Source organism: Pelobates fuscus, chromosome 3 (genome assembly GCF_036172605.1).
Source record: "Pelobates fuscus isolate aPelFus1 chromosome 3, aPelFus1.pri, whole genome shotgun sequence".
NCBI lineage: Eukaryota > Metazoa > Chordata > Amphibia > Anura > Pelobatidae > Pelobates > Pelobates fuscus.
The window spans coordinates 355483675-355499235 of NC_086319.1; the positions used below are offsets into that span (position 1 = coordinate 355483675).

General features: G+C 44.9%; 5 protein-coding genes and 1 non-coding gene across 6 annotated transcripts; 3 read left to right on the top strand and 3 right to left on the bottom strand.

Moving 5' to 3' along the window:
* Positions 1 to 5259: 5259 nt before the first annotated feature.
* On the bottom strand, positions 5260 to 5352 carry TRNAI-UAU (transfer RNA isoleucine (anticodon UAU)). Its single transcript is given in 2 exon segments — positions 5260 to 5295; positions 5315 to 5352. It is a non-coding gene; the product is annotated as a tRNA-Ile (tRNA).
* Positions 5353 to 7158: 1806 nt separating this feature from the next.
* On the top strand, positions 7159 to 7906 carry LOC134601269 (histone H1-like). The gene has a single exon (XM_063445742.1). The coding sequence runs from the start codon at positions 7159 to 7161 to the stop codon at positions 7798 to 7800; it is 642 nt and encodes a 213-aa protein (XP_063301812.1). The 3' UTR covers positions 7801 to 7906.
* Positions 7907 to 8687: 781 nt separating this feature from the next.
* On the top strand, positions 8688 to 9240 carry LOC134603329 (histone H3). The gene has a single exon (XM_063449192.1). It carries the CDS (start codon positions 8702 to 8704, stop codon positions 9110 to 9112), a length of 411 nt encoding a protein of 136 aa, XP_063305262.1. The 5' UTR covers positions 8688 to 8701; the 3' UTR covers positions 9113 to 9240.
* Positions 9241 to 9621: 381 nt separating this feature from the next.
* On the bottom strand, positions 9622 to 10043 carry LOC134603331 (histone H2A type 1). Its single transcript, XM_063449194.1, has one exon. The coding sequence runs from the start codon at positions 10031 to 10033 to the stop codon at positions 9641 to 9643; it is 393 nt and encodes a 130-aa protein (XP_063305264.1). The 5' UTR covers positions 10034 to 10043; the 3' UTR covers positions 9622 to 9640.
* Positions 10044 to 10307: 264 nt separating this feature from the next.
* On the top strand, positions 10308 to 10699 carry LOC134603333 (histone H2B 1.2-like). Its single transcript, XM_063449195.1, has one exon. The coding sequence runs from the start codon at positions 10319 to 10321 to the stop codon at positions 10697 to 10699; it is 381 nt and encodes a 126-aa protein (XP_063305265.1). The 5' UTR covers positions 10308 to 10318.
* Positions 10700 to 11427: 728 nt separating this feature from the next.
* Positions 11428 to 11749, bottom strand: LOC134603334 (histone H4). The gene has a single exon (XM_063449196.1). The coding sequence runs from the start codon at positions 11737 to 11739 to the stop codon at positions 11428 to 11430; it is 312 nt and encodes a 103-aa protein (XP_063305266.1). The 5' UTR covers positions 11740 to 11749.
* Positions 11750 to 15561: the final 3812 nt, after the last annotated feature.

Below are 15561 nucleotides of genomic sequence, written 5' to 3' on the forward strand. Positions count from 1 at the left end.
CATCCAAAGTATAGGGTAGGATCTAGGATCTAGGGCAGCCAGTACGGGAGCATTGATTAGAGCTTGTTTCAATGACTGGAATCCTGTCTCACATTCCAGAGACCACATTCTGTCTAGGCAAATTCTTTCTAGTCAGGTCTGTCAGGGTCTTTGCTATGGCTCTATAGTACGTGACAAAATGTCGGTAGGAGCCAGCTGTTCCTAGGAAAGCCAGACTTTTGTCTTGGTATGGGGTGTGGGCCAGTTAGCCACGGCCTCTATATTGGCTTGCTCTGGCTGTTGCTTTCCGCACCCTACCCGGTGGTCCAGGTACTGTACCTCCGCCATACCAATGTGACACTTGTCTGGTTTCAATGTCAAGCCGGCATTCCTAATTCTGTCCAGAACCATCCCTATATGTTCTAGATGAGCCTCCAATGTATCACTGTAGACCGCTATGTCGTCCAGGTATGCACAGGCATAATCCTGGGGGCCATTGAAGAGTTCATCTACCATCTATTGGAAGGTAGTGGGGACATTCTTCATCCCGAAACTGGTATAAGCCGAACGGCGTGACAAAGGGTGATTTGAGAATAGCCTCCTTGGATAGGGGAATTTGCCAATTCCAGGTAACGTCCCCTAGCTATGCAGTCCAGCGGTTCATCTACCCGGGGCCCCTGTGACTGTTTCATCGTTCAGTCACCGGTAATTTACACAGAATCGGTTCGTGCCGTCCCGCTTAGGTACTAAGACTACCGGTGAGTCCCAAGGGCTTTCCAAGGCTTCTATGACTCCTAGGCAGAGCATTTCATTAATCTCTTTCCGCATTCCTTCCTGGACTGCATTAGGAATCTGGTATGGGGTTTGACGTAGGAGTGCTTGTCCTCGGGTATCCACTCTGTGGAAGGCTAACGTAGTAATTTTGAGGGGTGGGCCCTATAGAAGTGTAAGTAAAGTCTGAGGGACAGATGAGGGGATAACCCTAAGTAAATTGGTACAAAAAAAGGAGAAAGGTACTGTCCCTGTATGGTATTAGAAAAAATCTCAGAAATGGTAAAAGGAATAGGTCTTTTATTAATTAAAGTACTCAACACACGCACTGAAAAACACAATCAGTGGTCATCGCTGCCTCAGTGATGGATAACTGGGGCAGAAACAGATGACTGAACCTTAACACTACTAAAGTGAGGAATATATACAGACGGGGAGTGAGGAAAATAAAGGGTATATTTACATAAGACAAAAAACTTGGGGCACCAGTCACCGAATAACGGTGAAGTGGATAAGTCCCTAAACCAGTAAGCAGGGTGTATTAAACCGAAAGGTCTAAGCCTGGAGGTAATAGAGTAGCTAATAGTCAATTAGTCGTCTTATTGTAACCTCTAGGTCTAAATAAACGTAGTACACCTGGTACATGGACAACTCCGATACAAACGGAGGTCGCTAGTATATACACAAAGTATCTAATGTTACTGGTTTAGTCAGTGGCACAGCCGAGCGTCAGGACGGTGATCAATATGATTAGTAATGATCGCAATAGTGTCTGGATACGTCCTTGCGCAGGGGTGCTGTGTGTACAGTATACTGTGTATGGACCGGGAACAGCACAGTAGCTTAGACGTCAGTCAGCCTGTGTCAGTCATGCGTTTAAATGTCTTCGGTCCTATATATGGACCGAGAGTAACACAATAACTAAACGTAAATTAGCCTGTGACAGTCATGCGTTTAAATGCTTTGGTCCGTTACACTGTGGACGAGATCCACTAGTCGCCAACAACGGGCATTAATAACAAGGGTAGCACTGTTACCCATCGTCAATTACCCGTGTAAGTAACGGTTTCAGTAACTGAGAGAGGAGAGTAAACAGAAGTGTGTGCCCCTTATCAATAAATGTAAAATTATTGCGCAGTCTGTTTAAAGCCAGGTAGAGTCACCCTATTCAAGGTGAGGTGTCTCAGTAGCACCGTTAAGGAGACAGTAAGGTAGTGCCCCTTTGTGGAGCACCCAGTGAGATAGTGAGAGAACCTTAAGCTGTGCCTTCAAGGGCACCTACGACTAAAGAGAAATCTCGAATAACTATCTGTTGTAAAATAGCAAATGCCCTAATCTGTGCCTTCGAGGGCACCTGTCTATAGTGCTAACGGTGCTAGGCTAAATTCGAACAGAGTGGCAATAGGAGTCTTAGACGGTTGTAGTCTATCGATCCAACTTCAGTACGGTAAGAAGAAGGAACGTAAGCGTAGCTGAGGTGGCTAGGTATATAGTAGCACACCTAGTGTTATCAGATCACACCAAGTCAGATCAGTGTCATGAGCCCCGACGCGCGTTTCACCCAACACACAGGCTCATCCCCCTGATGAGCCTGTGTGTTGGGTGAAACGCGCGTCGGGGCTCATGACACTGATCTGACTTGGTGTGATCTGACTACCTTACTGTCTCCTTAACGGTGCTACTGAGACACCTCACCTTGAATAGGGTGACTCTACCTGGCTTTAAACAGACTGCGCAATAATTTTACATTTATTGATAAGGGGCACACACTTCTGTTTACTCTCCTCTCTCAGTTACTGAAACCGTTACTTACACGGGTAATTGACGACGGGTAACAGTGCTACCCTTGTTATTAATGCCAGTTGTTGGCGACTAGTGGATCTCGTCCACAGTGTAACGGACCAAAGCATTTAAACGCATGACTGTCACAGGCTAATTTACGTTTAGTTATTGTGTGACTCTCGGTCCATATATAGGACCGAAGACATTTAAACGCATGACTGACACAGGCTGACTGACGTCTAAGCTACTGTGCTGTTCCCGGTCCATACACAGTATACTGTACACACAGCACCCCTGCGCAAGGACGTATCCAGACACTATTGCGATCATTACTAATCATATTGATCACTGTCCTGACGCTCGGCTGTGCCACTGACTAAACCAGTAGCATTAGATACTTTGTGTATATACTAGCGACCTCCGTTTGTATCGGAGTTGTCCATGTACCAGGTGTACTACGTTTATTTAGACCTAGAGGTTACAATAAGACGGCTAATTGACTATTAGCTACTCTATTACCTCCAGGCTTAGACCTTTCGGTTTAATACACCCTGCTTACTGGTTTAGGGACTTATCCACTTCACCGTTATTCGGTGACTGGTGCCCCAAGTTTTTTGTCTTATGTAAATATACCCTTTATTTTCCTCACTCCCCGTCTGTATATATTCCTCACTTTAGTAGTGTTAAGGTTCAGTCATCTGTTTCTGCCCCAGTTATCCATCACTGAGGCAGCGATGACCACTGATTGTGTTTTTCAGTGCGTGTGTTGAGTAGTTTAATTAATAAAAGACCTATTCCTTTTACCATTTCTGAGATTTTTTCTAATACCATACAGGGACAGTACCTTTCTCCTTTTTTTAGGCTAACGTAGTATATCCAGGTTTTTAGGAAAATGTCACCTGTTTTGCTTCAAGGAGCTGAATAGCTTTTGCCCTTTTCTTGGGTCCCTAGTCTGTCAACTAACTGGACTAGTTCTATGTTGCCAGCCCTGGGGTCACCTCCTAACAGGACGGGTAGGGGTGTATTCTCTGGGTCCTTGGAAGCAGGGGAACATATGGCGGCTACCTCTTCCTCTCTGCCCTTATACTCTTTAAGCATGTAAATGTAAAATGTAAGTTTCACCTGTTCCTTCTCACAGCTAGCTACTACATAGGTGGTATCACAGACCAGCTCTACCACCTTATAGGGTCCTTGCCAGGAAGCCTGCAGCTTGTCATGCTGGCCTTATTTTAAAACCATAACTTTCTGTGTGACCTGGAAGCTACAGTGCCTGGCCCCCGGTTGTACCATGCTTCTGGGCTGCCTGAATGTTTTCGCGTACCGTCTGATCATACCCTACATACTGGAACTAAGGGACCGGATGGAGTCTTAGAGTCCCTGCTATATCGGTTCCCCTCTCAGTGTACTCGGATGAGGTCTAAGGGCCCCTTCACCCGCTTTCCATATAGTAGCTTGAATGGGGAGAACCCAGCTGTGGCAAATGTGCCTATGCCACAAATGTGCCTATGCTAGCCTCCTGCCCAAAGACTATGGCCCGTATCCAAAGACTCCATTCGGGAGCTAACCTGCTGGCCTCCCCCAGAGGCTTATCCTTGGGGAGTGAGGCTTCGGGTGGAACACTGGGTGAACCGAACGCCGACTTCATCAGCAAACATTCCACAGCGAGGACTACAGCTCCCACAAGCCACAGCCACCGGGAGAACCGCTGAAGGGGACATCTGTGCAAGTGATCTGGAGCAACTGTTGATACTATTGAATCTTTTATTTTTTGTGTGTAAAACGATTTTAGTCATTGTATATTTTATTAAAGACATTGATTTTTAAGAAGCATTTCCCTCCTTTATTTTTACTTTACATATATCCTTTATCAGCAAGCAGTTATTTTAGGTACTGTGTTGCTTTTTTCACTCCCTATCTGGATTTTTTATTGTGACTTTTGTTTCTTTCTTTTAAAGGATCACTATAGTGCCCTGAGGGTGCCCTCACCCTCAGGGTCCCTCTCCCGTGGCTCTGAAGGGGTTTAAACCCCTTCAACAGCTTACCTTATTCCAGAGCCGGGCTCCCTCGGCGCTGGTGTCCTCTCTTCCCCGTCTGACGTCAGCGGCGCCCAACGCGCATACGCGGCAAGTGCTGCGCGCGCGCGCATTCAAAGTGTCCATAAAAAAGCATTTCTCAATGCTTTCCTATGGACGCTCTGCGCGATGGATGCGAAATATGCCTCCAGCGTCGCAGATGCGCCTCTAGTGGCTGTCTGAAAGCCACTAGAGCCTGGCTTAACCCCAAATGTAAACTCTGAAACTGCTATGTTTGCATCTGAAGGGTTAAAACCTGAGGGACCTGGCACCCTGACCACTTCATTGAGCTGAAGTGGTCTGGGTGACTGTAGTGTCCCTTTAATGTTATTTTATAATTATGCATATTCTGCAATTGTCAGGTTTTTTTTAATATCAGGACTCTCCATATGGACTAAATGCATTATCTATTAATTTTTTATTAATATATAAACCATTCCTGTGTTCCAATTTGATATCTACTGTATTATCAATTCAATAGTGCATTTTATTGTTAAGTCCAAGCTTTTTAACTTTGGTTAAAGAATAAATACATAATTGACAATATTTATGTATACAACTATACATCTCATATATATTGTTTATCTTCGATATTGTGAACACTTATTTCGCCTTTTTAGGTAGTTAATAGTTGCCAATATCAATATTAAAAGTGTGCTCCAGGTGAGGCTCGAACTCACAACCTCGGCATTGCTCATCAGATACTGTCATATAAGTACCGCGCGCTAACCGATTGCGCCACTGGAGCACATATACCTGAATTCTTTCTTCATAAATATTTCTGCGCCAGTTTTAGGGATCATTCTGTTGGTTTTCTGGAAGTAGTGTAATAGGGAGAAAAAACAAGAGTCAAGAATCAAAGTTTGTCTTTAAGATATCTGTGTAAATATGGCATTACTCGACAAGACCATTATTAAAGACCCATCCATCAAAATCACGTTACGTTAAGCAGCACTGAACTGCCCCCAAGTTGTGAGTGAGCCAATTTTCAGAAACTTCCTTGGTAGTGCTGACCTTCAGTCTTATGCTCTTATCCTACACTTCAATAGATCATGGGTTTGTTTTGCAGGAAAATTTAACATCCCTTACTGCAGGCAATGCATCTCAAACTCCACTAGCTGTATCTGAACTACAACCCATTGTTTCTCTGAATTAATATCTCGTTTACAGAATTCAGGGAGCACATAACTTTTAATTTTGAATAATTTTAAGTGTAAAGTTGGCATCACAAAAATGTTTATATTTACTTGTACTATATGAAACATGATTGCATTACATTCCTTATTTCAAACATTTGAATTGAAGCTTCATTGGTGGTGTATTGGGGAACCTCACTCCCCTGTAAAATGTTGATCTGGGTTCCATTTCTGCCCGTTACATTTTATATACCGGTATAAATGTATTTATTTTAGAATGAGTAATCTCATCCAATCTGAGAAACCTGCTGCCTTAACCCTGTAAATTGTGATAACCATTATCCTTCTGGGGCTCTCTAAAAAAATCCTACATTTATGGGAGCTACAAATCTAATGGGGGGACTGAATGTGCATGAAGTTTACAGAGAAGAGACAAGTATCTGACCATCTGAGATTAAACAAATTAGCATATCATACAATCAGAAGACAAAAAAAGAAATGTGTCCAAGGTGAAAAGATTGATCAAACGAGAGACAAGGAGTGATGTTTAATTCGAAAGAAGCAATGGCTAACCAAAAAATAATAATTGTTAAGTAGTAACACTTTGGGTTTGGGGCTTGTTACTGGCCTCCTTATAATAAAAGGCAAGAGACAGATTGTTGCGGTTTGTCCTCTTTCAGCTACACTGCTCCCTCCCTGTTACTCCTCTTATATCACTGAGTAGAAACCATTCTAACAATCAAATGTATTACAACTGATGAACACGGTTAATGTTATTTAATAGACATACAAATGTAATTGATTATCCACAACTGGAACAGACAACTAAATATGTATGAAGGCAGTTGGAGATAGCACCAGCAAGAATCACTGCTGCCTGTGTTAACTGTGTGAAAGAATAAGAGAAACACATTATCCTGCTCTGGTCTTCCTAACACTTTAATCCTCACATTACATCCTCAGGGGGGCCTTCTTTATCTTGCATGACATTGAGCGGTAAAACATTTACCGTATTGTATTTTAAATGTATATAAAGTCAGAGGTCTGAAATGAATCGAGCAGACTCCATTTGGTTTCTGCAAACTTTCACTGAGTGAATTATGTTCTCTTAGCAGGCAGCAGCCAAGCAATTCCTATGGAAGGTCAAATGCGGTGTCTTCGTGCATTTCAGGGGAAAATGCGCCGATTTTAGTGGCCACATTTAACATAAAACATAAGTTTTACAGAGCAGGAAACACAGAGCCAGAGCAGAGAGCGATGTGAAGCAGGAGAGAGTGCGGGGAGCTGAGTCTGTCAGTTTGAGCCAATCAGAAATGGTGCTGAACAGCCAATCGGGTGTCAGTTGGAGCTATATAAGAGAGACTGGCACAGGCCAAGGTTTAATTCTTATTATCGTCTGATCTCAGAGAAAAAGAGAAATGGCTGAAACTGCTCCCGTTGCCGCTCCTGCGGTTGAAATCGACTCCAAGAAGAAGCAGCCCAAGAAAGCATCCAGCGCCAAGAAAGCCGCCAAGCCGTCCGGTCCCAGCGTGTCCGAACTCCTTGTTAAAGCTGTGTCCGCCTCTAAAGAGCGCAGCGGGGTGTCCCTGGCAGCCCTGAAGAAGGCTTTGACCGCCGCTGGTTACGATGTGGAGAAGAATAACAGCCGCCTCAAGCTGGCTCTCAAGGGCTTGGTGACTAAAGAGACTCTCGTCCAGGTCAAAGGTAGCGGAGCCTCCGGCTCCTTCAAGCTCAACAAGAAGCAGGCGGAGAGCAAAGACAAGGCTGCAAAACCCAAGAAGGCACCGGCTAAAGTCAAGAAGCCCGCCCCAAAGAAAGCCTCAAAGTCTCCGGCTAAAGCCAAGAAGGTAGCCGCGAAGAGCCCGAAGAAGGCCAAGAAGCCGGCAGCCTCCGCTAAAAAAGCCACCAAGAGCCCCAAGAAAGTCAAAGCCGCCAAGCCCAAGAAGGCAGTAAAGAGTCCGGCTAAAAAAGCAGCAAAGAGCCCGGGTAAAAAGGCAGCCAAGCCCAAAGCCGCCAAGAGTCCAGCAAAGGCTAAAAAGGCAGCTCCCAAGAAGAAATAAGCTAATACTCGTGATTTTACTTTTTATAAAACCCCCAAAGGCTCTTCTAAGAGCCACCACCTTGTCTTTTCAGAGCTATGACCACAGGGGAATCGTGGGTTTTGAGTGTATTCGCTTTTACACGCTGTATGTTGAGGAAGGGGATATTCGTTTAGATTAGGAATGGAATGCTCGGACGTTCCACTTTAGATTGTTCAGCTATCGCTGCCAATAGGTTTAGTTTTGTAAACACATCCATTGCCTACAATACAGATTTAGGAGTATCTATCAAGCTGTTGGTGCCATTACAATGTGTGACGGAGTTCTGAAAGGGATTAGATACTCCCCGTCTCAGTTTGGAGACTTGTAATAAAAGTACATTTCCCCCAAGCAACGGTGTTTTCCACTGGCATATTTAATGCAATGTCGCCATCTAGCGGCCTATTGTAAGGAGTCACTTTATGTTGAAACGCAAAGCTGTAAGAGCCATAAACAGAGGGACCGGCCTGGCCCGGCCCATAATGAACGCCCACTGACACAAATCTACAAACACGCAGGAGTAGGACTGATGATATGTCAGGGAGTCCGCTTTAATCTCCCTTCTCCCTAATCGCGGAATAGTTTAATGAATCACTGCAGCGGATAGAGCGCTAATAGTACCACTTATATAAAAGCAGATCTAGTTCCGTCTCTATAATCTGTGAGGATGGAAATTTTGGCGCCCAGTTTGAACTCAGGAACAGTTAATTTTGTCGTCCAATCAGAATGCGGACAAAAAGCAGCGAATCAAAATGAGTAAAGAGAACGGGCCAATCAGAATGAGTACAGAGAACGGGCCAATCAGAATGCGCCCTGCGGCCTATAAATAGAAGACTGTGGCCCTTTGTATACATTCGATTTTCCTTTCTGTGATCGCGAAGACATGGCCAGAACTAAGCAGACCGCCCGTAAATCCACCGGAGGCAAGGCTCCCCGCAAGCAGCTAGCCACCAAAGCTGCCAGGAAGAGCGCTCCAGCTACCGGCGGAGTGAAGAAGCCTCACCGTTACCGGCCGGGAACTGTGGCTCTCCGGGAGATCCGCCGTTATCAGAAATCCACTGAGCTGCTCATCCGCAAGCTGCCCTTCCAGCGTCTTGTCCGTGAGATCGCTCAGGATTTCAAGACTGATCTGCGCTTCCAGAGCTCTGCCGTCATGGCTCTGCAAGAGGCTAGCGAGGCTTACCTGGTGGGTCTCTTTGAGGATACCAACCTGTGCGCCATCCACGCCAAGAGGGTCACCATCATGCCCAAAGACATCCAGCTGGCCCGTAGGATCCGAGGAGAGAGAGCTTAAACTTTTAACCTGCTCACACAAACACCAAAAAGGCTCTTTTAAGAGCCACCAAATCTGCACTCGAATGAGCCTAAATCCTTCCCCTCCATGTAGCCATTTTACACCTGTGTGAATATAATCCTAAACACAGGAACTGCCATGAGTGCTTTCAGTTACTCGGACGGAAGCAATAGCTGACTTGGAGAATTTGAGCTATTTAGTGAATAACCCTCTGTAAAGGAAGAATAGCAAGCACGGAATTCAAATGTAAAATTTGCTTAAAAATAAAAGCAGCTGCACTGGCAACCTATCCGCACCCAAGTTTAGAATCTTAAATTCCATTAAATAACTCCCTGCCGTCTCTCCAAACTAAATTACGCAATATTTCTCATTGTTTATAGTCAGTGGTTGAAAACATCCTGAAACGGATGGTAGATTATATATATTTTTAATGGTGCAGAGTCAGTGGTAAGATCATTCAGCTCAGTTAGGAAATATTGGGTGGCTCTTAAAAGAGCCTTTGGGTATGAAGAATCAGTGATTGATTATTTACTTGCTCTTGTTTGACTTGTGGCTCTCGGTTTTCTTGGGTAGAAGCACAGCCTGGATGTTGGGCAGGACACCTCCCTGTGCGATAGTCACTCCTCCCAGCAGTTTGTTGAGCTCTTCGTCGTTACGGACAGCGAGCTGGAGATGGCGGGGAATAATGCGGGTTTTCTTGTTGTCTCTGGCGGCATTCCCTGCCAGCTCCAGGATCTCAGCGGTCAGGTACTCCAGCACTGCAGCCAGATAGACGGGGGCACCGGCTCCCACCCGCTCTGCATAATTCCCCTTCCTCAGCAGACGATGGACTCTGCCGACTGGGAACTGAAGGCCAGCTCGGGATGAGCGAGTCTTCGCCTTTGCACGGGTCTTTCCTCCTTGCTTTCCGCGGCCTGACATGTTGGTTCTAGAATGTCGCTGTTAATAATGACTCCTCCCCCCTTTACACGGGCTATTTATAGACACACTCTGCTCTGTGATTGGATGGCTTTACAAGCAGCCAATTAGACACTCGCTGCACAGGGAACCAATCAATTGCTGAAACTATGACATCGTTATGTCACCTGTCTGTGTTGACCAATCCCATCATGGGAAGCGGAAGGGCTTAATTTGCATGGCCTGCCTATAAATATAGCCGCCGGAGCGCCCAGACTTTCATTGTATTCCCAGCAAACAGCGTAGATCATGCCTGAGCCAGCCAAGTCCGCACCAGCCGCTAAGAAAGGCTCTAAGAAAGCTGTGACCAAGACTCCTAAGAAAGATGGCAAGAAGCGTAGAAAGACCAGGAAGGAGAGCTATGCCATCTACGTGTACAAGGTGCTGAAGCAGGTCCACCCCGACACCGGTATCTCCTCTAAGGCCATGGGGATCATGAACTCCTTTGTTAATGATATCTTTGAGCGCATCGCAGGAGAAGCCTCTCGCCTTGCTCACTACAACAAGCGCTCCACCATCACCTCCCGGGAGATCCAGACCGCCGTGCGCCTGCTGCTACCCGGAGAGCTGGCAAAGCACGCCGTGTCTGAGGGCACCAAGGCTGTCACCAAGTACACCAGCGCAAAGTAATGGCATTCTTCTACTTTACTATAAACCCAAAGGCTCTTATAAGAGCCACCCACACCGTCTGTCAGAGCTCTAATCCTCGTGATAAACCCACTAGTATCATCTCTGCTGCTCTCGGTATTCACTGTTTAGTGAATCTCGCATATTGCTCAGACTGTTTGTATCACTAGGTCTGAATTGCTTTCGCCTGCTAGATGGATCTTAAACTGAAATCCGTCATTAGAAAGCCTGCTCCATTCATCAGTCCCGGAATTACGGACATGTGAATGGAATTTGTGGGTCCCAAGTAGCCACCTTGGAGGTTTGGCAACCAACGCGTGTAGTGCATTTATTGCGCTTCTCTCTGGCTCAGCTTCACTGGGGAAATTCCTCAAATTGACACAAGGTGGCGACAACAGTCCGCACTCCGTGTTTTGTTTACCTCAGGTTCTGCCTTAGAGCACGCAGGACCTGCACATCGCACTGCTGGGGTGGAAAGGTTTCTTAATAAAATCCTGCGGTTTATTAAAACTGGTTAACATGGCGGCTCTTAGAGCCAGTAATAAACGGGAGTTTAACATTAACCTTGCCACAGTGACCGCCAATGTAATAAAGATAAAGGAAGCCGGCTTTAACTAGCACACAGAGCATCCAACGCGGGCAGTGACAGACACAGCTCTATTAGGAAATGGTGGGTGGCCCTGAAAAGGGCCTTTGATGGGAGATCGCAAGAAAGGAGGATGAGATGATGGTTAACCTCCGAAGCCATAGAGAGTGCGGCCTTGGCGTTTAAGGGCATAGACTACGTCCATGGCGGTCACAGTCTTCCTCTTGGCATGCTCGGTGTAGGTGACGGCGTCTCGGATAACATTCTCCAGGAAGACCTTCAGCACCCCGCGAGTCTCTTCGTAGATGAGGCCGGAGATACGTTTCACTCCTCCCCTGCGAGCCAGGCGGCGGATTGCAGGCTTGGTAATGCCCTGGATGTTGTCACGCAGGACCTTCCTGTGCCGTTTAGCGCCGCCTTTCCCGAGTCCCTTTCCGCCTTTACCTCTGCCAGACATGGTTCTCTTCTATGACCATCACAGACGAATGAAGAACGTGAGCTCCGAGCAAGGCTTTATATAGCGTGAGTACGACCTGATGGGGAACTGCACAACAAGTAGGCTGTGCGATAGAGGGCGTGGTTAGGGTGTAAGTCACCCCACTCATTGTTCTCTTGGCGCTCAACACGAAAGCCTTACAGACTCTCCTCTGAGAACACGTGGGGGAGGGGCAGAAACGGAATCATTGGTCAGTTTGTAAATTATTACTCCTGGCGCCAGCCCTGACAACGGTGCTTCCTCCCATCGGTTCCAACAACAAAATAAGATAGGAAATCAAATACTGGTGTTCTCTACAACATAACTTTCGATAAAAAACAAAACAAAAAAACAATAGTTGAAAAAAACACAATTTGCAATGTGTTAAGTATCAATTTGCTATTTATTCATATAATATCACAATTTATTCTATACCTGGAATTGGAAAAAAAGAGGATAGCAGTATGAAGTGTATATTATTATAAATAATAATAATAAACACTTATTGATTAGTAAAGGTGCAAAAATGATAAAAATCTTAGTACAGAAATCATGTACCACTCCTTTTGTTAAAAGGCTGAATTGTTATTTTCCGAAGGCACCACTAGAGGCCACTATAGAACAACATACTGCTATCCTGTCTCGCATACAGTTACAGACACTCATTACACTAAATAGCTTTAGGTGGCTGTCCTGCAGTTTTTCTGCAGTCTAAATATAATGGCCTTTAAGTATAGGTATGTCACAGAAGCCGTGACTTGTGTGCTCAGTTATTTTTAAAATGTTGAACTGAATGAAAACCATTGTGTTTAATAAGCTTATATAAAAGGCATTGCGAAATGTGTCTTGGGGTCCAGCACCAAAATAAATTATCATGTCTTGACCTAATTATGTCCAAGACACCAGGGTTTTCTTTAACCGAATACAACTGGTCTTGTTTTACACCCCACCTCCTATAGAATGTAAGCTCGATTGAGCTGGGTCCTCTTCAACCTATTGTTCCTGTAAGTTTATTTGTAATTGTCCTATTTATAGTTAAATCCCCTCTCATGATATTGTAAAGAGCTACGGAATCTGTTGGCTGTATATAAATGACAATAATAATAATAATAATAATTGTCCACTATATTGGGGATTTTACAATGTTCCAGAGGGCTATAATCACTGTATGCTGTAGCTGAATCCAGAACCAGTGAAGGATTAGAGAAGTGGTGACCAAGGGACATATACAAGGTGTAATACCAGTAGTCAGTAAAACTATACATATGAAAGGTCTATGACAATAAATACAACTCTCTCTCTTCTCTCATACTAAATCAGCTGGTGTCTGGAAACATTTAAATACATTGTGGCGAACAGAACCTCGCCATGGGCTTTTGGAGGGGTCTGCTTGCCAGCCTCCTGCCAAAAGACTATGGTCTAGGTCAGCGACTGTAAAGACCCAGATTTTATTACCCCTGGTTCGGCACTTTCTATAGAACTGTACGCTAGCTCACTGGCGGCTGTTTGCATGGACCAAAAACGCGAATAGACTTCAGGGGGACTTAGCCGCGAATGCCCTGGAACTATTTTGGGCGTGAAAACTTTACGGTTCCCAGATGGTCCCCAGCGGCACTTAACCGCGATTCTATGAAACTGTTTTGGGCATGGGACCATGCGTGCTGTCGGCCATAACTATGACTTCCAGGAAATTCCTGAACCCCTGAACCGATCTGGGTGATTTTTGGATATGTTGTTCACCCAGATCGGGGCTATCAGGGGATATAACTACAAAAATACAATAAATATAGTACTTGACTCAATTATTTCCCAGGTACAGAGGAGGGATTGACCTAGTTTGTATAAGAGTGTCCTGGATCTGAAAACCAATGTGATGTTGTATTTGTTTCTACTGTGGTTTACTCTCAGGTCCAGGAGGGAGTGCCGCTTGCATGGGAATTGTCATAAAAGGTCAAGTGTGGTCCCATTAAAATCAGTTCACTTCACCCTCAACACGCAGCTTCATTTCGTGATTGTAGGTAACAGCTATACCTGCTTCTGTTTGCTATACTGGGTATAATCACTAGCTCTTGTAAGAGCTACACAGCTATACCTGCTAGACTCTCTGGAGTAGGAGAGGTCCACCCACTGGAAGCTGGATCCTGGGTTTGGTTCTAGGGTGGGTGGAGGAGAGCGAGACCCCAGCCAAGCTACGGCGGCTAAGGGGCTACGGTGCTTATGGTGTCTGGTGCAGTTCTTATAGTACTCCAGGCTACTAGGAAGCAGCGATTGACAGAGGAACCCAGTCGGGGTGCCAGGCGGTCCGTCACATAAATAAAGTCTTAAATTAGAGGGGCAAAGGTTTAAAAATAATATCAGCAAGTATAACTTTACTGAGAGGGTAGTGGATGCATATAACCACCTTCCAGCTGAAGTGGTAGAGGTTAACACAGTAAAGGAGTTTAAGCATGCGTGGGAAAGGCATAAGGCTATCCTAGTTATACGATAAGGCAAGTGACTATTGAAAGTATTTAGAAAATGAGATGGTTCATCATCCACCGCCACATTCTATGTTTCTATGGTCATAGTGTCAAAAACAACAAATAAAGTATACACATATACAACAATGTGAATGGTTAAACAAAGTATCCAGACACTCAGTTTCTAAATCAGGAGGATAGTGCAAAATAGTGGACAAATTGAACGGGCTGTTCCAAAGGGTAACTGTCTCGGATTGTGTGGCGGTTGTGGCAGTAAACCCTCGAGAAGGTGGGTTACTTTCGGCATAGGTAGTCCCTTTAACAGTTGTGAATAGCTCCAGAGTGATAATACCCTCCTGCTAAGGATACCGCTATCTTACCCAAACACTAGTTGAGACTTAGTGATGGGTGAAGAATAATTGTTTTATTAGGGCAAGGTACACTGAATTTATACACAGACCCCCAGCAGGTGTCTCCATTCAAAGTAACAAAAGCCCGCCTACGCGTCTTTGTGTTTAGGAGATCACTGTCAGCTGTCGGTTAAAGTAATTATCTCCCGGATACAGAAAGTTGAACACAAAAACCCCCGCAAAATACACATAATACAGAGAAGCACCCCCACATGCCATACATCCCCGGAAAGATCTCTCTGAAATGCAAAATCTGGCTGGGTATCATCGCTGAAATATCCCTTGAGCTGGAAGAAACAGCTGTTATGTGTTATAGCCTGTATTCCACCCATACAACAGATAACACTTGATGTTGGGACAATGATAAAGTTTAATGGGACAAGCTGGTCTTTTATACACAGAACTAGAGTTGAGCAGACACCTGGATATTCGGGTCCAGCGGGTTCGGTCGAACTTTGAAAAAAAAAGTCAGAGTTCGGTGTCGAACTTGACCCTGAACTCGAACCCCATTGAAGTCAATGGGGAACCGAACTTTTAACCACAAAAATGCCTCTAAAAACCTTCTGGAAAGGGCTAGAGAGCTGTAAAAGGAAGTAAAATGGGAGTAAGAGTAGGACAAGTGCTCTGCAAACAAATGTGGATTGGGAAATCACTTAAAATAACATAACAATTAAAAATACAGCTGAGCCATTAAATAGCACTAAATGGAATCTTTGAATTTAGCTTTGGAAGAACATAAATCAAAATCTAAAGCATGGCTGTCAGGAGGATCAACAGAATTATCAATTTGAGAGAGGGTTGGAGTGCAGGGTATTCTCTTTCATTGTTCAAACTGAGCTCAACTAATTCCTGATGCATGGAGAAAAGGCCTTCACAAGCCTCTGCTAATGTGTACCTAGTTTATACTAAGTGACCCATAGGTTGAGGAGGCGGTG

Coding starts and splice junctions, on each gene's coding strand:
- LOC134603331 (XM_063449194.1), bottom strand. CDS start 10,033: ATGTCAGGCCGCGGAAAGCAAGGAGGAAAGACCCGTGCAAAGGCGAAG.
- LOC134603333 (XM_063449195.1), top strand. CDS start 10,319: ATGCCTGAGCCAGCCAAGTCCGCACCAGCCGCTAAGAAAGGCTCTAAG.
- LOC134603329 (XM_063449192.1), top strand. CDS start 8,702: ATGGCCAGAACTAAGCAGACCGCCCGTAAATCCACCGGAGGCAAGGCT.
- LOC134603334 (XM_063449196.1), bottom strand. CDS start 11,739: ATGTCTGGCAGAGGTAAAGGCGGAAAGGGACTCGGGAAAGGCGGCGCT.
- LOC134601269 (XM_063445742.1), top strand. CDS start 7,159: ATGGCTGAAACTGCTCCCGTTGCCGCTCCTGCGGTTGAAATCGACTCC.